General features: G+C 40.4%; 1 protein-coding gene across 2 annotated transcripts in view; it reads right to left on the reverse strand.

The window, feature by feature from the left end:
• IQCH (IQ motif containing H) overlaps positions 1 to 23199 on the reverse strand; it is a 67667-nt gene that overhangs the window by 15285 nt on the left and 29183 nt on the right. For both annotated transcript variants that reach the window (XM_071754123.1, XM_071754122.1), the window contains 4 exons: positions 20168 to 20440; positions 18202 to 18393; positions 5159 to 5279; positions 2345 to 2631 (listed from right to left, as the gene is read on the reverse strand). In XM_071754123.1, the coding sequence (XP_071610224.1) occupies positions 2345 to 2631; positions 5159 to 5279; positions 18202 to 18393; positions 20168 to 20440 (873 nt within the window). The remainder of the gene's footprint in view (positions 1 to 2344; positions 2632 to 5158; positions 5280 to 18201; positions 18394 to 20167; positions 20441 to 23199) is intronic.

Genomic DNA, 23199 nt, shown 5'->3' on the forward strand with positions numbered 1-23199 from the left:
TAAGTATTTAAATACTCAGGCTGTATTGGTAACAGATGTTCAATGATATATTTAATTTTTAGTTTCACTGGAAATATCATGTATCACTCGATATTTTCTGGAAAATAGAACTTTGAAAGAATGCCTAAGTATATTGTACTTCAAAGAGATGAATCTGAGCCTTTCAGCTACTGCACTGAAGTGGGCACTTCTGAAATTAGTCAGCAAATGTTCCAAGAGTCTAATAGGATTTCTTGTTTGAAAAAAAAAAAAAAAAATAGGGCTTCTAGGAGCACAATCTTTTGTGTAATCTCTCTCTCACAAGACAGATGGCATCATTAATTGCCTCTACATCCAGTTAAATTTTAAAACCTGTGCTTAAATAATGTTAAAGTTGTTGTACATGCTGACAAACAAAGGAAATGTTAAGGAAGAGTCAACTGGAAAGAGGGGAAGAAAGCCAAGTTTGAAAAGAGAGGAGTAGGAGGCCAAAAGAAACACCCATGGATTTAAAACATATTTGTTTATGCCAGGAAATGTCACAATCTTAATAATCTAGGAAGCATTTGGCAAACTTCTGGCTTGAGGGAAGCAATTGGAAAACTCTTTGGTTGTCCATCCAAGCCCTGTGTTTCCAGCCTTGACTCACACCATACAAGCTGGGATTTCTGCCCAGAAGGGATTTGAGGGCATGTGGCCACCCCATCTTCTCAAAATCCACTCAGACCACAAAGACAAGAAATCTTTGAGATTTGGGGCTGAGATTTTAAATTTGCACCTGTATCCCTATGTTAATCTTGAGTTTGTACAGTAGTACCCAGTAAGCTCACCAGTATTGTTCATGACTTAACAAAAAGGATTTTATGGTCTCTAAAAATTGTCATTTTCTTTAGTCTTCAAACACAAGGCCACTCCCAGAACACTGAAAACTCAGTCTCTTCACCCAGATTTTACTTGATTTTGTTCAGTTACACATTAAAAGGGACAGTGGCCACCTCTCCTCTGCCTGCCTGCCTGCCATCCATCTACAACAGCAGATTCTGGAGTCACCACCCTTCTGCTGCCCTGATTTATTAGATTCCTTTTTATATTGCCACAAGTTCTGATACAGCTGACTACAAGGTTTTGCTGATAGGCTGGCAAGCTCCAGCAGGGAGGACTGGGGTCACTTGAGTGCTTCTGATTTTACCTTTTTAAAAGACCCCATTACTCATCTCCACAAAAGACTCTCCTGGGAGGATTCCATGAGAAAGCATTTATTCAGTCCCTCAGTTGTGCCTGATGGAAGTCACACAGCATTCCAAAACTGCACTGGCTTCCTTGCAGCATTTTCCTTTCTAGGTAATTCAAGGTATTAATATTATTGAAAAAACATTTTTTTAATTGATATATTTCTTCAGTCCAAACCCTTCCCACATTCCCACGACTGGTGCTGGCAGCTGATGTGTTCACACTGGGATGTTTTCAGGTCTGACACTATCAGCTACTCTATAAAACTGAATTTATAATGCATCACACAGTACCTGGATCTGCTGTTTAAATGTTTTTAAGTCCTCTAAAGCAAGGAAGGCACCCAGGAAGTGTGTGCACATCTGCACTGCAGCAGGAAGCAGCACGGGGCCTCGGGCTGCAGGATGGGAGCTGAGTGGTGCTTTGCACTGCTCTGCTCTCAGGCACTACACATTTGGGATGTAATCCAAATTGTTTATCACTCCCATTCTGTTTGCTATAAGAAACTGTCAATATCCCCTCTTCCTTGGATCCATCCTCAAATCTCCCATCTGCATTCTGACAGACACCGAGTGATGCCAAAAAAAGTACAATAATCCCTGGGGTTATTTTTGCAGAGCATAATACAAGATATTCAGAGCATTCTGAAACTGAAATCATCTAATAATCATATGGCTGCAAGACCAATGTCTGTAATTACCAGCATAATGTAGAATGCACTTATTTAAAAATGAAAACATTATTTTCTTATCACTCAGCCAACGAAAAAAAGGTTCCCTGGGTCCATCTGGCAGATCAGGTCTAAATTTCATGCTACTCTTTGAACAACCATGGAACAAAGGGGAAGAGAAAGGCTCCATCTCCCTTTCTCTCAGGAGCAAATCCTATAAGTGTTAGATGAGAGCAAAGAACCAAGGAGGAGTCAGATCCTCCTACAGGCACCACCCTGGAACCCTTGTAGCCTGCAAACACTGCAAACCACAACCTCCTGAACCATGCTTCACTTCCCTCTAAATGCCTCAGGGCTCAGAAATGAAGTTTCCTCCAAAGGACAAAGCTTTCTTCTGCTATTTGTTGCAATCAAGTAGGCCAGCAGACATTTCTTGGTCTCAGGGAACCTACCTGCCTCACTCACCTGCTGCTCCAGTGTTTGAGGATGGATGAAAGTCACAAAATCAACTGAGAAGTATCCAAGCACCCCTTTAGCTTTACAGGTTTCCCCAATTTTGAAGCAGAGTGAGGTGAGAAGTGCTGGCTCCACAGAATGTTGTGGGATGGTAGTGCCAGAGGATCTCAAAGGCCCATCAGCATGGAGCTGGTCTCCAGAGGAGAGGATTTTGATCTCTCCTGTTGGCTCTATCAGCAAATCCACTGTAAGGTTGGTGACAGTGTCTGAGGGTGGGAAGGCTTCTATCACACCACCTGGGAAGAAATGAAATCAGCTGTTAAGCAAATTCCCACTGGGGGCTCTTCTGAGGGCACAGAGTGAAACCCTCCAGCTCCTGTTGTTCAGCCACTGCAGGGAGAACAGCTATGGAGATAAAATAATCAATGTAACCTGAGCAGCACAGCTAAAAACCATTAATTTCTTAGAAGAGAAAAGCTCTCACCTCCCAGAGCACCATCAAGTGCCACAACAACCCCCTGGGGAGCTCCAGGCTGGGCACAGAGTGGCAGAAAGGGAGCTGGGAGTCTGGATTGCCAGGAAGCTGAAGAGGAGGCAGCAGTGTGCCCAGGTGGCCAAGAAGGCCAATGGCATCCTGGGCTGGCTCAGGAAGAGCGTGGCCAGCAGGTCCAGGGAAGGGATTCTGCCCCTGTGCTCAGCCCTGGGGAGGCCACAGCTTGAGTCCTGTGTCCAGTTCTGGGCCCCTCAGCTCAGGAAGGAGCTTGAGGTGCTGGAGCAGGTCCAGAGAAGAGCAAGGAGGCTGGGAAGGGACTTGAGCACAGGCCCTATGAAGAGAGGCTGAGAGAGCTGGGGCTGTTCAGCCTGAAGAAGAGGAGGCTCAGGGGAGACCTCATCACTCTCTCCAACTCCCTGAAAGGAGGTTGGAGCCAGGGGGGGGTTGGGCTCTTTTCCCAGGCAACTCTCAGCAAGACAAGAGGGCACAAGAGGTCTCAGGTTGTGCCAGGGGAGGTTTAGGTTGGCCATGAGAAAGAATTTCTTTCTGGAGAGGGTGCTCAGGCATTGGAATGGGCTGCCCAGGGAAGGGGTGGATTCTCCATCCCTGGAGATATTTCCAAAGAGCCTGGATGTGGCACTCAGTGCCATGGGCTGGGAACCACGGGGGGAGTGGAGCAAGGGTTGGACTTGGTGAGCTCTGAGGTCCCTTCCAACCCAGCCAATTCTATGATTCTATGATTCTATGATTCTAAGTATAGCCAGTGGATTTTTGGGCTGCAGATGCAGCTCCAAACTGCATATATCACATATCTGAGAGGAGAAACGTGCTCTTGGGAACTCTGAGCAAATCACAGAATAACTGGGGTTGGAAGGGACCTCAAAAAGTCACCTAGTGCAACCCCCTTGTCCTACAGCCCTGCTGCAGAGGAGTGGTGGAAATGCAGGGTTGGAACCTCAGAAAAGAGGAATTTCCTACTGTGAACTGAACCTTGGAGATTCCCATCCATAGCATGGCCTGAGATGAGCTCTCTGCCTTTTGGTATTCATGTGAGGAATCTGGTGTGCAGATGGGAAGGCTTGGAGATGATAACTTGGTTTTCCATTAGGAAAATCCCAAAGAAAACTGCTTGGCATGCTGGAATTGCCTCTTTAATTAAGACCATAGTTCATTTAGGATGAACTAATATGTCATAAAAGTTGGTTTTATATATGTTAATTGGCATTAATTTGCAAAAATACACTTGCAAAGCCTTGAATCCCCCTTGTCTCTTCCACAGATAAAGGAATGTATAAAACCTGTATTTATTTTAAATAATAAAAATAAATAAAATAGAATAAAAATAAATTCAGCAGAGCAGAATCATCACAGAAATTTACTACCCAACCACACAGGCTGCATTGTTTCTGTCCAAAATTCAGCATACAAACACAGGATTTTTACATATTTGTGCAAAGTCCATTCACAAATACACTGGTGTGCAATGCTCAGACAAAGGTTTTATCTGCACAGCCTCTCACAGACAAACCTGGGCTCACCTCTGAGCTCCTGGCCAGCAGGGTTCTGAACAATTTGGATCCAAAGATGCCAGGAGAGGGTTTAATGCAAGAAGCCCCACTGAGGACTTGGCACCAGGCAAACAAAACTGTCCAGCTCTTGGATTGGAATTTGTTCATCATCCTTTGGTTGGAGGGCAGCAAAGAGCCCAGCAATGAGCTAACAAAGAGTCTGGTGCCAAAGCACTGCAAGGGACAAGGTGGCACCACCTTACTGCTCCTCTGTGGTGTCACCAGCTGCCTGGAAGGCAAAAACTGGGGAGAAAAGCTCAGCTTTCCTCTAAGCTAAATGTTATGAACCCATTTGGCTTTAAAATGATGTATGGAGCATCCAGAGGTTGCATACAGATCCCTTCATGGCCTTTTGGGAGGGAAAAGGGAGTCTCATAGATGTCTGCTCACCAAAACCCAACAAAGATGAAATATTCTCATTTTTGCCTTCATGCAAACTCTCAGGTGCTGACGTTCCCTAAAGGCCTTTGGAAGAAGTGACAACCCCCAGTACAGAGTCACAGGATGAAGGAGTTGCTGCTTATTGATTCAGAATCATATAAAAAAACTAATCTAGGATTAATATATTTTAAATTCTTGGGTAGGACATATGAGTGATAGAATAGTTGCCCATAATTCATTGGTAAATGAACATCTGAAGTGCAATGGAGAAACAAAAGGAGAGAAATATTTAAATGGGCCCAAAATTAACAAGAATATGGCATACAATATGGTATAATTACTCCTTCTAACATTTAACAGGGACTTTGCAGTCTTATTTACCTTGACTGAGAAATGTTTGGAGGAATTTTTCCCATGTAGGGAATCGTTTCTCATTGACTGGCTGTACGTGCTGTGCTAAAAGGCCTGGCAGCTCCTGGGAGATCTTCACCAAAGCTGGCTCCTGCAGAAACAAATTAAATAGAACCACAAGCAATTTTACTACAGAAATGAAAACTGCTTGTGGGGTGATTAAAAACCAGGCCTCCAACAGGCAAAAAAAAAAAAAAAAGAAAAAGAAAAAGAAAAAAAAAAAATGTGGTTACTGTTTACCCACAGTCAGGAAGCCTTTTTTAATTTTTCTCCTTACTACTCTTCACTCCCATTGAAAACTGTTCCTCTCTGAAAGACAAAGCCTCCCCCTTCAGTATAGCATCTATTTCATTATAATTGATATCAATAATTTGATCTGGCAACTGCAAATGCTAAGCACTTGGTAACTGCTTAGGGATCAATACCAGCAGTCGATTACTTCTACATTGTTTGTATCTGGAAACTGAGCATATTGAAATAGTCACATATGCCAGGAATAGTTTGACTGATTCTATGTTTAAGCTGTTACATCAAACCAAACACCCTTTAGTTATTAAAGAAAAGAAAAAAGAGAGAGGAATAATGAAGCAAAAGCATTTCTAAAGCAGATATTTTTTTCCACACTCCAGTCTCTAGTGTAAATTCACAAGAGTATTTGTGCCTCTATCTTGGGCAGAATTGGGTGACTCATAGGAGATAAACCAGTTTTTTCCTGGTTTCAAATTCTTTACTGTATTATCACACCCACAAAACAACCCCATTAAATACAGAAACCAACTGTGTTACTTTTACTGTGCAAAAATGTCCCAGAAGTACACAAGAATATAAAGTGCAAGGACCCTGACTCTATTGCTTCAGGCTGCTTTTCTTGCTGCTTCAGAAGCATTTGCCTGCTTCCCCTGGGTCTCTTTCCTTCAGTTTTACATCCTTTCTTCAGCATCCCATGCTCCAGAAGATGACCAACCTTCCTCTGATCCTGGCAGTGGCCTGAGCCCCAATCATATTATCTCAAGCTCTGGAGGTAGATGATAAAACCTTATATAGAAGCTTTTTTTCCAGACCAGTGAGTTTGAAGAAATGGGCTTTGCCACAAAGTGCAGGATGGGATGTAACCAAAAATACAAATTCTAACTCAGCTGTCATTTTTCTAGCAGGATGAGGGGAAGGAGGATGGATTTGGGTATTAATTTTGCATAGAGGAGACCTAGAGAGATGCTGTTCCTAAAAACAGCCTGCCTGGGACTTCAGGAAAGGAACTTGTTGTCTGGGCTGTTGATGCATGAGAGGGAGACAATTGCTGTCCCCACCTCACATGGAGGTAAGAAGCATCTGAGAGTGCTGTGGCCAAACTTAAGTAAAAATTAAAGTTCTTTTCAACTGGGACACAATTTTCCATCACAACCATTCTGAGCAATGTGCAAAGAGCATCTTCTTTCAGATGGACTTTGTTTTGAGGCTCACACATGGCTGTGAAGAAAGGTCCATCAAGCTGGTGCAAAAGCAAGGAGAAATCCCAAATTCTGAGGTGTCATGCCAGCCACTCTTACCTGGCCCACAGGTGGAGGCTGTTGGTGAGACAGAACCTCTATCTTACACCTCCTCTACACATGGTAGTAACTACTCTCTGCTCCTGTGCTGGGCATCAGAGAAGAAAAGCTGTTGTGGTACTGAAATGTGCTGAAATGAGGTCAAATAACATCTGGAGAGGACATGAGCACAGGATGGACACAAAACATCTGTCAGGGGAATGTGGGTGCCCAGGGCCCAGCTCAGGAGCATCTTGAAGTTCAAAGCATCCTCAGGACTGGCTGGTGGTTAAGGATGTGTGCATCAAACCCAGCTGAAGGTTTGGGGACAGAAAGGTGACTGTAGGGCTTGTGAAGAAATAATTAATTCAAGAAAATCTAAAAGCACAATCTTGAGATCCAACCCAAGCTTTTTAGGAATTCTACTTGGAAGGTTTTTTTGCAACTGTAAACTCAAAAAAAAGGCAATAATCCTGATTACAGGGAGTTTTAGTGGGCAAACTCAAGCCTGGATCCAGCATTCACTCAGGAAGTCAAAGCTTTTAAAAGGCTCAGTTCTTGTAGAGCTTGTGAAGAAATAATTAATTCAAGAAAATCTGAAAACACAACCTTGAGATCCAACCCAACACACCAGTGCTTTTAACAAGTAGTGCTCAAGCAAGGTGCTCATAGAGTCAGGTAACTGCTTTTTAAGGATCAGCACCTGGAATTCTACTTGGAAGGTTTTTTTGCAACTATAAACTCAAAAAAAGGCAATAATCCTGATTACAGGGAGTTTTAGTGGGCAAACTCAAGCCTGGATCCAGCATTCACTCAGGAAGTCAAAGCTTTTAAAAGGCTCAGTGCTTGTAGGGCTTGTGAAGAAATAATTAATTCAAGAAAATCTGAAAACACAACCTTGAGATCCAACCCAACACACCAGTGCTTTTAACAAGTAGTGCTCAAGCAAGGTGCTCATAGAAGGGAGTCAGGCAACTGCTTTTTAGGAATTCTACTTGGAAGGTTTTTTTGCAACTGTAAACTCAAAAAAAAGGCAATAATCCTGATTACAGGGAGTTTTAGTGGGCAAATTCAAGCCTGGATCCAGCATTCACTCAGGAAGTCAAAGCTTTTAAAAGGCTCAGTGCTTGTAGGGCTTGTGAAAAAATAATTAATTCAAGAAAATCTGAAAACACAACCTTGAGATCCAACCCAACACAACCAGCGCTTTTAACAAGTAGTGCTCAAGCAAGGTGCTCATAGAAGGGAGTCAGGCAACTGCTTTTTAGGAATTCTACTTGGAAGGTTTTTTTGCAACTATAAACTCAAAAAAAAGGCAATAATCCTGATTACAGGGAGTTTTAGTGGGCAAATTCAAGCCTGGATCCAGCATTCACTCAGGAAGTCAAAGCTTTTAAAAGGATCAGTTCTTGTAGAGCTTGTGAAGAAATAATTAATTCAAGAAAATCTGAAAACACAACCTTGAGATCCAACCCAACACACCAGTGCTTTTAACAAGTAGTGCTCAAGCAAGGTGCTCACAGAAGGGAGTCAGGCAACTGCTTTTTAGGGATCAGCACCTGGAATTCTACTTGGAAGGTTTTTCTGCAACTATAAACTCAAAAAAAGGCAATAATCCTGATTGCAGGGAGTTTTAGTGGGCAAATTCAAGCCTGGATCCAGCATTCACTCAGGAAGTCAAAGCTTTTGAAAGGCTCACTGCTTGTAGGGCTTGTGAAGAAATAATTAATTCAAGAAAATCTGAAAACACAACCTTGAGATCCAACCCAACACACCAGTGCTTTTAACAAGTAGTGCCTGGATAAGCAAGGTGCTCATAGAGTCAGGTAACTGCTTTTTAAGGAGCAGCACCTGGAATTCTACTTGGAAGGTTTTTTTGCAACTGTAAACTCAAAAAAAAAGGCAATAATCCTGATTACAGGGAGTTTTAGTGGGCAAATTCAAACCTGGATCCAGCATTCACTCAGGAAGTCAAAAGCTTTTAAAAGGCTCAGTGCTGGGGAGGGTAATTTCATTTAAATTGGAAGGTAGCTCCAGCAGATCTTACCAATTTTTTAGCTCTTGGTGTGGCCCAAACCCATTCAGAACCATGGACTCAATGGAAAGAGGAATAATTGGCTGAAATGTTTCACCTGGTTTTTTCTTAGTACCAGTAAAAAAGGAGCAGCCCAAACACTCTTTCCATCATGTAGAAATCTTTCTCTCTACCCACAGCTCTTTTCCACCTTTTTATAACAAGGAATAATAATTAAAAAAAAAAAAATAAAAAAAAAAAATCCACTTTTTCCACTGTAAATGCAAAATAGTTTCTTACCCTCCTGCAAGCTGAATCTCAAAAAGCTTTCTCAGAATGGCAGTTCCAACAAAGAATTAGCACCAAATGCAGCATATGTTGAAGGCACTGGTAGGAAATCTACCTGAGCTAGATCAATCTGCAAAGAAAAGCCTGTTGAGAAGATAAGGAAATAAACAGAAAGGAGAAATAGGCTTAGAAATAGGAAGAAAGACCCGGGGACAGAAAGAAGCTGCAGAGCAGAATGCATGAGAAAAGACCTAGGGCTTTTTTTTTTTTTTAGCTAAAAATCAGATGGAAAGCAAATTATTTAGTCCTTGCAAGGAAACAGAGTGAAGAAAGCAGCTTCCCATAAGTAAAGCTGAGTGGGCCAGAGAGGAATAAAATCACCCCAAAGATCCTCAGCAGTGGAAACTGCCACAGCTCTGCTGGAGTCAAGGAAGCTGTGGGAATTTCTGCCACTTCACTGCCACCAGGACAATTCCTAGGGCTTAAAAGAGTGGGTGCATCCTTCACTCTGCCACCAGTGGTGCTCTGAGCACCAGTTCCAGCTGCCTCGGCACCAACTGGGCCAGCCCAGCTGATGCTGATGCTCTCAGAACCAGCAGCAAACACAGAAGAATTCGAAGAGCCCAGTGACTGCCCAGGTAATTTCCATTATTTCCTATTTTTCAAATTACAGTGATTTGATGCGTTAGGGTTTTTTATTGGTTGGTTGGGTTTTTTTCCTTTTTTTTCCCCCCCTTTTTTTTCCTTTTTTTTTTTTTCCTTTTTTTTTTTTTGTTTGTTTTCTGTTGTTTGGTGGTTTGTTTTTTTTTTTCCTGTGGTTTGTTTTTTCGTGCTTTTCTTTTTTGTTTTTCTAATCCAGCCAGGTCCCTGCTGGCCAGAACCTGCTGGCCAAAACAATTCGGGAGGATTTATAAAAATGGAAACGTTTTTGCAAATGCCACGCCGAATGCCCTCACCTACTTAAAAGTTTGCAACCTGCTTTAAAAAAAAAAAACAAAAACCAAAAAACCCAGGCGTTTAATTGCGAGCTGCAAAATTTTAATTTTTAAAACGTGCCAATTTTGCCCTCCACGAGCTGGAAAAGCAGGAAAGGGGAGCATCATCTAAACCAGCCATCATTACCAAGTAACACAAATGTTTTTCGTATGTAAAATTGCTTTGTAAAATATTTGCTCCATCTGCTGAAAGTAGCAAAGACAATTTTCCCTGATGGCTAATGGCCCATTTCAGCTGGATGGCAGGCGATTCACCGGGGCTGCGACTTGCATTAAGTTGAATGGTGAAAAAAATAAAAAAAAGAGTGCAGAGAATTCTCCACTTCTGGGGTTTTATCTGCTGCCTCCTTCCTGAGAGCCCGGCTCTCATTAGCAGCACGGCCCCCGCTTTGGATCAGCACACAGGACCAGGGATGCTCTGACTCAAGAGGCTTTTTTGTCGAACCGAGGCACATATGTTAGGCTTCAATACAAAAGCACAAAGCAGGCACTTTCCTTGACGACAAGAACACGAAGGTTAGTTCTCTTTCAACTTCCCAGCACTTCAACTGCTGTTCCTTTTTTTCACACCACATGGGGCCACGGGTTTCTCTTCTGGCGCTGAGGGTTTCAATATAGAAAGATCAAGCACTTCTTTAATTCGACTACATGCACACAAAGAAAAAAAACGAACCAAAAAAAAAAAAAACAAAAAAAACCAAGCACCCCAAACCCAAACAAAACCCACTGACCTAGTCCAAAAAAAAAATCCCCTCCCGATTGCTTGGTTCATTGTCTGCTTTGCTACTCACCCCGTAAAGCACGTTTACATTGTGCCCTGAACTACTTCAACATCTGCTAACAGCCCAATAAAAAATAAATAAACCAGGATTGTTTAGCAAGAGAGATCCTTTCTGTTCCCTTTCCACGCTCCTGAGCTGGCAGCAGCAATCTGCTGCCGGATCCTTGTTTGGCATCTCGGAAAACAATAATCTGGGCAGGAGAAACCAAACAGAAAATCACTGCTCCAAAAATCAGGCTTAATAACGAGCTGGAAAGCTCTGTGAGGGTGGCAAGAAATTCTGGATGTTTATGCACAGCATGCTCGTTCGAGGTTAGAACAATCTCATTGAATAGTTTGCTTCCTTACTCCAAAAAAACAACCAAAAAACCACAAACCCTCCATGTGCATGGCTGTTTTAGGCATAAAAGCTTTTGTCAGGCTGCAGCCTTCGTTTTTCAAGGTTCCCCACGTCTACCTTGAAAGGAAAGAAAATGTAATACAGTAATAAAATATGTAATATTATGTCAAATGTAAGAGCAGTCCTCAAAAAGCTCTCTCCCAAACAGACCCATGTGTTCATTTCAAATACAATCTGTAAATTTAGGACACTGGGATGTTAATTCTTTTTACAAAATAATAGGAGAAATTTTGAATGCATCTTTTCTGGATGTTAATTCAGGGATTTGGATTCCACTCCTCTACCTTTAGAGGAAAGAAAACGTAATAAAATTGTAGCAGTCCTCAAAAAGCTCTCCCCCAAACAGACCCATGTGTTCATTTCAAATAGAATCTGTAAATTTAGGACCCTGGGATGTTAAATGATAGGAGTAATAGTCAAATTATCTTTTCTGGATGTTAATTAGAGCTCTACACATGCACAAATGTGGATGCCCAGGGATCTGGATTCCCCACGTCTACCTTGAGAGGAAAGAACATGTAATAAAATTTTCTAGCAGTCTTCAAAAAGCTCTCTCCCAAACAGACCCATGTGTTCATTTCAAATAGAATCTGTAAATTTAGGGCACTGGGATGTTAAATGATAGGAATAATAGTCAAATTATCTTTTCTGGATGTTAATTAGAGCTCTGCACATGCACAAATTTGGATGCCCAGGGATTTGGATTCCCCACGTCTACCTTGAGAGGAAAGAACATGTAATAAAATTTTCTAGCAGTCTTCAAAAAGCTCTCTCTCAAACAAACTCGTGTTCATTTCAAATAGCATCTGTAAATTTAGGACACTGGGATGTTAATTCTTTTTACAAAATAATAGGAGAAATTTTGAATGCATCTTTTCTGGATGTTAATTCAGGGATTTGGATTCCACTCCTCTACCTTGAGAGGAAAGAAAATGTAATAAAACTGTAGCAGTCCTCAAAAAGCTCTCTCCCAAACAAACCCATGTGTTTATTTCAAATAGAGTCTGTAAATTTAGGACACTGGGATGTTAATCCTCCTTACAAATTTATAGGAGAAATTTTGAATGCATCTTTTCTGGATGTTAATTAGAACTCTACACATGCACAAATTTGGATGCCCAGGGATCTGGATTCCCCACGTCTACCTTGAGAGGAAAGAACATGTAATAAAACTGTAGCAGTCCTCAAAAGCTCTCTCCCAAACAAACCCATGTGTTTATTCCAAATACCATCTGTAAATTTAGGGCACTGGGATGTTAATTCTTTTTACAAAATAATAGGAGAAATTTCGACTGCATCTTTTCTGGATGTTAATTCAGGGATTTGGATTCCACTCCTCTACCTTGAGAGGAAAGAAAATGTAATAAAAGTGTAGCAGTCCTCAAAAGCTCTCTCCCAAACAAACCCATGTGTTTATTCCAAATACCATCTGTAAATTTAGGGCACTGGGATGTTAATTCTTTTTACAAAATAATAGGAGAAATTTCGACTGCATCTTTTCTGGATGTTAATTCAGGGATTTGGATTCCACTCCTCTACCTTGAGAGGAAAGAAAATGTAATAAAACTGTAGCAGTCCTCAAAAAGCTCTCTCCCAAACAAACCCATGTGTTCATTTCAAATAGAATCTGTAAATTTAGAACACTGGGATGTTAAATGAAAGGAATAATAGTCAAATTATCTTTTCTGGATGTTAATTAGAGCTCTACACATGCACAAATTTGGATGCCCAGGGATCTGGATTCCCCACGTCTACCTTGAGAGGAAAGAACATGTAATAAAATTTTCTAGCAGTCCTCAAAAAGGTCTCCCCCAAACAAACTCATGTGTTTATTCCAAATACCATCTGTAAATTTAGGGCACTGGGATGTTAATTCTTTTTACAAAATAATAGGAGAAATTTCGAATGCATCTTTTCTGGATGTTAATTCAGGGATTTGGATTCCACTCCTCTACCTTGAGAGGAAAGAAAATGTAATAAAACTGTAGCAGTCCTCAAAAAGCTCTCTCCCAAACAAACCCATGTGCTTATTTCAAATAGAATCTGTAAATTTAGGACCCTGGGATGTTAAATGATAGGAGTAATAGTTGAATGCATCTTTTCTGGATGTTAATTAGAGCTCTGCACATGCACAAATGTGGATGCCCAGGGATCTGGATTCCACTCCTCTACCTTGAGAGGAAAGAACATGTAATAAAATTGTAGCAGTCCTCAAAAAGCTCTCTCCCAAACAAACCCATGTGTTTATTTCAAATAGCAGCATCTATAAATTTAGGGCACTGGGATATTAAATGAAAGGAATAACAGTCAAATCATCTTTTCTGGATGTTAATTAGAGCTCTGCACATGCACAAATTTGGCTGCCCCCGGATCAATAATATTTTCTTAGTTGATTTTTCTCCGTTTCAGTGCCACTTCCCCTCCTTCCTGACTTGTCTCTCTAAAGAAAGAATTCTACAGAATTTCCAAAGAAAGGCTTCAAAGAGAATAAAGATGTCAGCCAGATAATCCACAGCCACTTCCCAGGAATTTTACCTCAACTGCTGAGCTGCAAAGGGAAAGGAATATTCAGACAAAAACCTGCATTGCGTTTCAGCACCCACCCCCCACTTAAACTTCTTTTATTCTTCGAGCTGCCTGGGTGTTACTTTTCAGATTTTAGCAAACCCAACATTTTTAAAATAATCCAAGCAGGCGTTTTATTGGCTGTGCTCACATTAAAGGATTTCAGATTTCTTTAGTGCTCTTGCTTCCTCCTCTCCTTCCACACTGTTATTGCTGCAAACTGGCACTTAAATTCAATTGATTCAAAATATTCTGGATCCATATGGCCCTCAAACCCTGGAGCTGAAGTTCTGATATTGCCTCACTGCTGTTTTCTAGCATTTGCCTCTACTCCAGTCCCCAGATGGTGGAAGTAACATTTAAACCTCCTTTCCTCTGCCTTGTACAATAGACCTTGGCACCATTTCAACTGTTTACTCCGGTAATTAACAGCACTGATACCACAACAATTACAACTCCTACAATCTTAACACAATAATGCTATGAATTAGTGAGAGCTAATGGCTGGAAGGTATAGTGGTTCCAGACTGCGAGATCTCTGCATTTTTAGAATAAAATAAAAGGTACAAACAGCACGCTTGCAGTAGACAATGATTACCTAGTAATTAGTTTACACAAAGCTTCCTATTTAATGGCAAAACGCTGTAATTAACGCGTGACAGAAAATCAAAGGGTACTTTGTAAGCATATGAAAAATTAACACTGCAGGCCTATAGCTTTATGTACTGATTAGAAGCATATTAAATCAATAGGACATACAAACCAACAGCTTGCATATCTGATTATTGCAAGGCTTTGGAATGGGTATCAGGGCTCTAATATAACCCAGGGATACAATTAGCATGCTTTTTTTTTTTTTTAACTTCAGATCTGAGAATCACCTGAAACATCAGAGGTTTTAATAAACCAAAAAGCAGCACTAGGGACTGTTTATTTATTGGAATTATTTAGGATATATTGCTGACAGCCACTGCTCAAGACTAGGAACCAACCTGCAGCTGTACTGCTTTATAATCTCATTTTTTTAAGCCCTTGGGGTTGTTGTTTGTTTGTTTTTCCTATTAAACATCATGTTGTCAGGCCAACAATATCAGTTAGAAGGAATTGTAAAGCCTGTCAAAATGCCATAAATGCATTTTCTGTGTGCCTCTCAGTTTCTGGCCCTCTTCAGGCTGAGAAAAATCACCATGCCTGCAACTGTGTGTACAGTAACACTCAGCAGCAAATACTCCTTGTTTAATAACCCCTTGTTTAATTACCCCTTCAGCAGACTTCAGGTGTTATACCCTGAGCAGTTCAGTTCCTTGCATTTATATTTACATTGTACACTCTCCCAGAAAGGCTCCAGACAAGCAAGATTGCCCCAAAACTGAACTGCTGGGCTTCAACTGGAGTGAGAGACCCAGTTTCTCAGCATTTTTTGCCATACCACCCATTACTAACTGGTGTGGAGATCTCCAGCTATTCCCAACAGGCCCTGGTGGAATATTCCCAGTGGTTTTTTACTAATTCTAGGAGCAGCTGAACCCCATTTTTTTGCTACCCACAGACAAACTGGAGCTGGAAATGGTAAAGAAAAGAGGTTGGAAAAATCCTGCTGTAGGATATGAGCATTTCACAGAGAACATTTCCCTTATGTGCATTGGTTGAGAAGTTAAAAATCTGAATTTATCTGCTCACTCTAAGAGGCATTCACATTGCAAGATACAGCTGAAGTGTCTCAGGATTTTCTGATCTTTTTGCAGCAAGCTGGGGCCAGGTCCTGATAACTCTTTTTCACACTGGAGAACATTACTAAAATTAGCAACAGTCACCTTGATATTGAATATCATTAGAATCTGGGCCTCAGGATCAATTTTTTTTTATTTGCCCACAGGTTTCAGCCATGAGTAGTAGGGTGAAGACCTTACAGAGAAATTCAGGATATTTTGTGACTTCTGTCCTTTATGGAGATGCAAAATAATTGTTCAGGTAACTCAGATGCTGCATTAAGTTAAGAAGGTAATAAAATAATCCTGTCCTGCATTTTCCTTTGCCCAGTGTTCTGTTTGAAATGAGGAATCTAAAATCAGTCCAATTTTTCCATGGAATGGATTTTTACACAGTTCAAACTCACAAACTCCATTATTTTTAATCTCTTGCCTACTACATACCAATGAGAAAAATCTGGGTATGTTGTCTTAAAATGCTATGCAAATGATGCTATTTGGAAGTATTAACATAATTTAGTGCTTACAGTCATATTCTCATTTCTAATAATTCTACCAGAATGGAGAACCTTTTCAGTGTACTCCTAGCCTGCAGGATAGTCTTTCATCAAGAAGCTGAATTTTTTTAATAACTTGCCAGCATAGGTTTTGTATGTGGCAGCTTATGCCAATGACACAATGTCTTCATTATCAAAAGAAACAGGTTTACAAACTGGAAGAGGACATTAAAGCATGTCTGTGCTCATAAACTACTGCTCTGATGTTCAAATGTGTGCTATTACAATGCTATTCCTTAACAAAGGATGATTTTAATCCTCTGCTCTCAATGGTAATACTCAGTGGAGCCTGCAATTCATTATATATAAAAATAAGGTCTCCCCTTCTACAAAAAAGGGCAAAACTCAGAAATATGTGAACACAAATATCAGCTAAGACATTAAAAAACAGCACCAAGTTTCATGCTTTGCCACAGCCCCCTTAAACACTGCTCTGGTTTTATGAAGCCTCTCCTGCCCACTCTAGGAAATTAAATCACATTTGTGATTATTCTGTATAAAGTCTCCAACTTCTAACCAATGTTGAGCTTTAAGGGCTTCTGCAGGGTGGATTCCTGGCTGCACTGAAGCTCCAGGGCAAAACTCAGAAATATGTGAACACAATTCAGCCAAGATATTAAAAAGTAGCACCAAGTTTCATGCTTTGCCACAGCCCCCTTGAACACTGCTCTGGTTTTATGAAGCCTCTCCTGCCCACTCTAGGAAATTAAATCACATTTGTGATTATTCTGTATAAATTCTCCAACTTCCAACCAACGTTGAGGTCTAAGGGGTTCTGCAGGGTGGATTCCTGGCTGCACTGAAGCTCAGTGTAAATGCAACATGAAAAAGAGATATCACCAGGTCCTTGAGGCAGAGTCACAAAAGAACTAAAAAAGCACAGCAGCAGGAACACTAGCACTAGGTACTGCCACTTATGAATTTATATGCATAAAGGAATTTACACCAGTAAAGAACTGGTCTTGGTGGAGCTTGTCTTCTGCCCCATGGCCTTAGAAGGTGGGAGTAAGGTCTGGATTTCTTGTTTGCTTCCCACCCCAGCAGGCTCAGTGGTTCTCCAGCTCTCTGCTCCAGGCTGCTCAACTGGTGCAGAGTGAAGGATCTTGAGCAGATCAGAGAAATTATCCCTTCAGCTTCATGTGAGAAGCTCTCTTTTATAATGTGGAATGATTGTGTAGTTGTCAAAGGCAACAGAACTGTAATCAGCACCATTTGAAATTTTAATCTACAATATAATTCAATCAAACAAAAATTTCAAAACAGTTTTGATTGAATTAAAAAAAAAAAAAAAAGCAAAAGAGCTGTAATGAGTAGTTTATGTAAATTAAACAATTCTTTCTGGATACATTCCTTCTGGCTTTAAAACCATTACATTAGGAATGAATTTGGCACAATATTCAGAAATATCAAATGCTTATTGAAATTAACACATTTAAATACAATGAATATTTAAACTACAAATAGTTCTCCAAGTGCCAGAAGGAGTGAAATCTAGCTTCATATGGATTTTTCTGCAGCTGAAATGTATCATCCTACAGCCTCTCTCAATCATGTGGATTCTTAGGAATTTATTAGTGCCTGAGTTCTTGCTATACTGTTTCCCTAAGTATTCATAGGATCTCACTCCTCACCTAAAAATCTCCTGTAATGAAACATGCAGGAGTCTAATTAATGATCTCTGAGACCTCAAGTGTTCTGTCTTGACAGGTGAAAATAGCCAATAGGTTTAAAAGTTATTAGTGAGGGAAAATACACAGAAAAAACAACCCTTAGAAAGCCAGATTAAAAACTAATCAGTTTGTATGTTGCTTCAAATTGGTAAGTATTGTTCTACTGTGTTAGTCCAAAACTTCCATGCCAATATTTCCAACATCTCTGCTGCCTCTAAACTTTCATTCCTATGTGCAGGATAAAAAGGACTATGTAAAATTTGCACATTTTTGCATTGGAATGAAGTGGTAAAGCACACAATTACTCCATACTTGGATGCCACATATTTTGGAATATTTTTATGTGAATGACTGCTACTGTATACAAACCACAGAGTCTGCACTATCAACTTTTTTTTACCAATGTCTGAGAGTGAAAACTCAGAGAAAATACAGTGAGGAAGAAGTCCAGTGGACTACTAAGAAGCCAACGACAACAAATAAGATCCCCAGCTCCTTCCTTACTTACATGGGCCCACTTCTGGCTCCCGATCTCAGGGCTGTATCTCTGATGTTCCTTTTGAACCCACTGGTAGCACTTCAGGTGTGCCAGGATGTCACAGTAGGCAGTGCCATTTCCTCCAGAGTCCTCGTTCACCTTGAACACCCAACGCTTGACATCCAGGTGGTCAATGATGAGCTGGCTGAGAGCCCTGATCATCTGGGGAGCAAAAAGAGATCTTGCACTATGACAATACTGTTCCTTGCATTAACACTCCCAGTCCTCAAATATTTGGACTTAAATTTAATTTTCTAACTATGGATTTTGCTTCTTATGGGGTACTCAGCAAAATCAACCTTGACCGATTTTTGATGATCAACCTGTGGCCTTCATCCTCTCTGGACTACCAAGCAGTGACTTTTGGTGGTCAGAGGAATTCCCCTGTCCAAATTCTTGTGTCCAGTTAGGAATTTGTAAAGCTCAATAAATCAGTAAAGCTCAATAAATATTTGTGACAGGGAAGAACATGGGCTGGACTACACTGCAAAATCTGAGAAATAACGGTGCCGGATTCCAACATCAGCTGAAACATCTGTGAAATCTTCCTACTGGAGAGTACATTATGTGGTTATAAATGTAGGAAGGAGTTAGCAGGCAGGCTTTAGAAAAATGCTAATTATTTATTTGGGTATGTACACAGACTTAAATGGCTTTAAAATGCCTTGTATCCAGCTGGTGTAGGATGCATGCAATTAGCTTCTTCAAAACTGCAAATGCCTTTGAACCTGGTAAAAGTGGTACCAGATCTTGTTGCTCTGGCTAGAGCCTTCTACATTTTTCCATAATAATTTTGGGGACTTCTAGTATTTTTTTTAACACTGACCTAAAATACAATTACATGTGTTCCAGATGCCACTATTTGTGGCTTCTGAGGCTGGCATAAATGTGTTTTTCTTGATGACTCCCCTACAGTAATGAAAAGGATCAATATTATTGTAAGGACTGTACCAATCATAAAGAATTATGTGCTATTTTTAAGTGAGAATTGAATTGTGCTTTAAGATAGTGTCACCTTGCTTTGATTATTTAACCTAAAATGTCAATATTTCATACTAGCAAACAACAGAAGTAGAACTTCCATGACACTGGAGTATGAATCAAAAAGTATTATGTTCACATAAATAATTTAACAGTAAATCAAACAGTTGTTTTTCAGGTCATTGATCATGCACTTGTTTCATCTGCTACAGAAATTGCAATGTATTTGTGCAGCTTAAGTTGTTTGCAGTGTTAAAAGTGATTAATAAAAAAGTAATGTGAAAAGCCTAAAAAGTAGCAATACCTCCAAACCATGGCACTGATTTTTTTCCTGCAGGAAACACAGCACGACCATAAAAAAAAAAAATAGTACAGATGATAACAGGACATATCACTGCAAATTAGAAAATCAGCTTATAGAGTGAAATAGTGAGGCAGAGAATGCAGAAGAAAATTGCAAACTGTAACAATGTAGAGAAAACTCCTGTGCCTTGTATTTCCAGTTTCATAATATTTTCTTCTCTTCCTACTGGTTGTGCAAAGAAAGGTGAATTTAGCAATGTAAAACTCTAGTTGCAGATGTACCTAGTGATCTAAATATGGTGACTTCCTATGTGGAAGACATTTTTTCCTTCATCAACTTCATTTCCCAGAACTCCCTGTAGAGTTTTCAGTCACTGGTCAAACTCCTGTTAACCTCACTGGGGCCAGGACTCCATCCATGGAGCAACACCACAAACTGTTTGAAATGACAGCAAAAACCACTCTCCTGTACCCTCAAGAAAACATGAAAAATATCAGAACAATTTATTACTCCCTGACCAGGATGCAAATTGCATTTAACTGGTCAGAAAGAACCCAAAAAGACACAACCTTACACATAATGGATTCAAATTTTCATCAGGTGAAAACAGGCAGCTGTTTATTGACACATCCCAAGCCACCTCCTCCTTACCTGCTCGTGGTTGTAGATGTCAGATTCTCCAGGAGGGGTTGGCACACAAGCACTGGCAAAAATTTCTTTACTTCCAGACTTGGTACTGTAGAGATGAGCAACTTCTGGCACTGAGCCCAACACAGGCACATTCAGCATGTCTGCCACTGCTAAATCATCTTTGTGGGGAACCCCTCCTATAATGTAGGCATCTCTGCTCTGGCTAAGAATTTTTATTTTTTTGATGGTCTTGGGACTGTACTTGAGCTGAGTGGCTAGGCACATGTGATGCTTCTGTATAAAGATAACATTATTCTTGTTAAAAGGTGCTCTTTTCTATTCCATGAACCTAATTTATAATGTTGCACACAATAAATACATTATTAATAGCAGGCTGGGTTATGACCTATCCTGTAGCTTAGCAGTTTAAATTGATAAAAGCTGTTGGGGTGAGGCTCCATAATCGTGCACATCTTTAGTGTGGTGGAAATGGGCTCTCTGGGAATAGAACTAATTACTCCACATCTGTATTTATTTGATCCATGTGGAATTATCCTTCTGTCAGTAGGCAGAGAGGATGGTGGCCTTTGGATAATAGTGATTCATCTCAGCAACACTTCTGGCATGGTTTAACTCTACAGCTCCTAAAAAATCAATACAAAAATGAAGAAAAAAAACCCTATAGCAGGGGATGTATTTCACCATACAGTTCCTCAGTATTTTAAGTGATTCCCTGAGAATAAAACAGTTTGATTTACAAATGCTTTCACTGATCACATTAAATTACTGGGGGTATTGGGGTATAGGTTTCCACTACTCAGTAGTTCTGAGAGCTGTATATACTGTCAAGGAGACAGTGTTGTTTTTGCTGAGCTTTAAAGTGCAGCAGGATTTTTAAATTTCTCCTAAAAAAATTTAAAAAATTTAAAAAAAAAATCAACAGCTGAACAAGCTGTTGATGACAGGTTAAATTTCAACTAAAAACATCAGCCATGGCAGGTGAAACCTCAAGAATATTTTCTACAATATTTCCTGTGCATGGCCTGCAGAATAACCCCATTATTTTGAAAATAACCCATTATTTTGAAAAGCTGCACTGAGGCTGAGACAGAGAGGGATGAACATCATGCAGAAATAGTACAAGAGGCATCCAGTGCAACAGACTGCCTAAACAAATAATAATTTTATCAAGAAGAAAATCATCTTCACATCAAGATTTCATCTTATTTAGGTCCCAGTCTTTTCAGAGTATTCTGTTTGGGATTTGGAAATAAAAAAATTTTGATTTCCCAGACTGGAAAGCCAGAATATTCTCCTTCAAAATGCCTCCTTCACAAGGATTTATGTCCTTATTCCAATATTTGGATGGGGACACGATGATGGAAAAAGGAGATGGGGGAGCCCCTGGAAGTGGACAAGAAAAATCCCCTTCTGTGAGTTCCTCAGTGCTTTCTCAACCCAAACACACAGTTCCAGAAAGTGCCCAGGTTTCTCTGTAACAAACCAGATGTCCTGCAAGGACAGTGAGGATGTAAGGCAAAGAAATGAGTTACTCTTCAAAGTTCTAGTAGACAAAAAGGAGTCACAGAAGTATAAGGGCAAAACCACCACCAAACAAGTTTCCTGGAGCCTTTTTCATTCTGTCAGTTTTAAAACAGACTCTTAATGTTCTGATTCATTTGTTTCCCTCTCCTGAGCACTGGTATGAACACAAGAAGGCAGCCAGTGAGGTTGAGCTCATGGCAATTCTGCCATGGAGAGAACAGGATCAATTTCCAGCCCTGGTCACTTGCTCCCTGGGGCCAGGAGTGGTGATGTAGGGATGAGATTTGCTTTGTGTCTCTCAATAATGGATTTTACAGTTAATTAAGGAGTGCAGGAAGCAGGCTATAAAATCTAGTTCATTCCTGCTTGCAGAGTGGCATAGCTGCCATGATACAGAGGAGTGGAAGCAGGAGAGCTAAACAAATCCTCAGAATTCCAGCACCAGTGCACACAGTGGTAGTTAGGAGGTCAACCAAAGGGCTGAGACTTGGTTTTCAAGCCTGTTGATTGTTGTTCTTTTGTTTTAAAACTCTAAAGATCAGAAAAAAGTTGGCCTTGGCATCAGCCTCCCCATGCTGAGCAAATCTGCTGCTAGCAGAGGGTCAGGGTAGTGTTCAAACCTGTGACTGCCTTTTCCTCAGCTGGGTGAGCAGCCTGATCCACCATGAAGGAACCACAAAGCCCTTCTCTCCAAGGGGAGCTTCCTCCATTTCTAATTTTCACAAAGATCTTCACCCAGAAGAGAGACTTGGGAATGAAGTGAAACTTCAGAGTGAAGGACTTGCTTTTACATTACAACTACTTCAGCAAAATCACCCTGACCAAAATGTCCACATCCATGGGATGTAGTTTACATGATATTTTTAGCATGTTTGCCATAGAAGGCTTCTTAGAGCTTCCAATACTTGGTGATTAGTACTGGCAAAATAACCCAGTATCCAGAGAAAAACCCAGCTACAATTGTCAAAGCTCCATTTAAAACCAAAAATGTATCACTGGTATTTATCAAGGATTTACTATCCCATTAATTTCAATTTGCAAGGGGAAGGCCCAGCACAGGCAGCTGCAATTCTTAGATGTTACAAGTATTCAGACAAAAGGTCAATACTAAAGAAAAAACCAGTTCCTAAAACCACAAATATCATCTCAATGCTTTTCTCCAGCTCCAGAGAAAACAGAACACATCCAGAGAGCTACAGAATTCATGTTAACTCCAGCAAAACTGCCAGACACCTCTGACTCCAAGGGCCCTCCCTGTGCAGCACTTTTCTCCCCCATTATTCCAAAAGAAGAGGATTTGTAAATATACACCAATGTTTTGCTACTACAGAACTATATTTGAAAACCAAAACCTTTGCAAAACACAAAAAGCTTCTTTACCTTCTGAAGCCATCTGTTTCAAACAGGATCTGGTGTAATATTGGTTTCTAACCAATATTTCTCTGTTACCTCTCCTGAGTAGTTTTAAGTTCTGGTTTTTAAGATGTTCTGCACTCCATTTAATTGCA

Source organism: Heliangelus exortis, chromosome 11 (genome assembly GCF_036169615.1).
Source record: "Heliangelus exortis chromosome 11, bHelExo1.hap1, whole genome shotgun sequence".
In the NCBI taxonomy this organism is placed as follows: Eukaryota; Metazoa; Chordata; class Aves; order Apodiformes; family Trochilidae; genus Heliangelus; species Heliangelus exortis.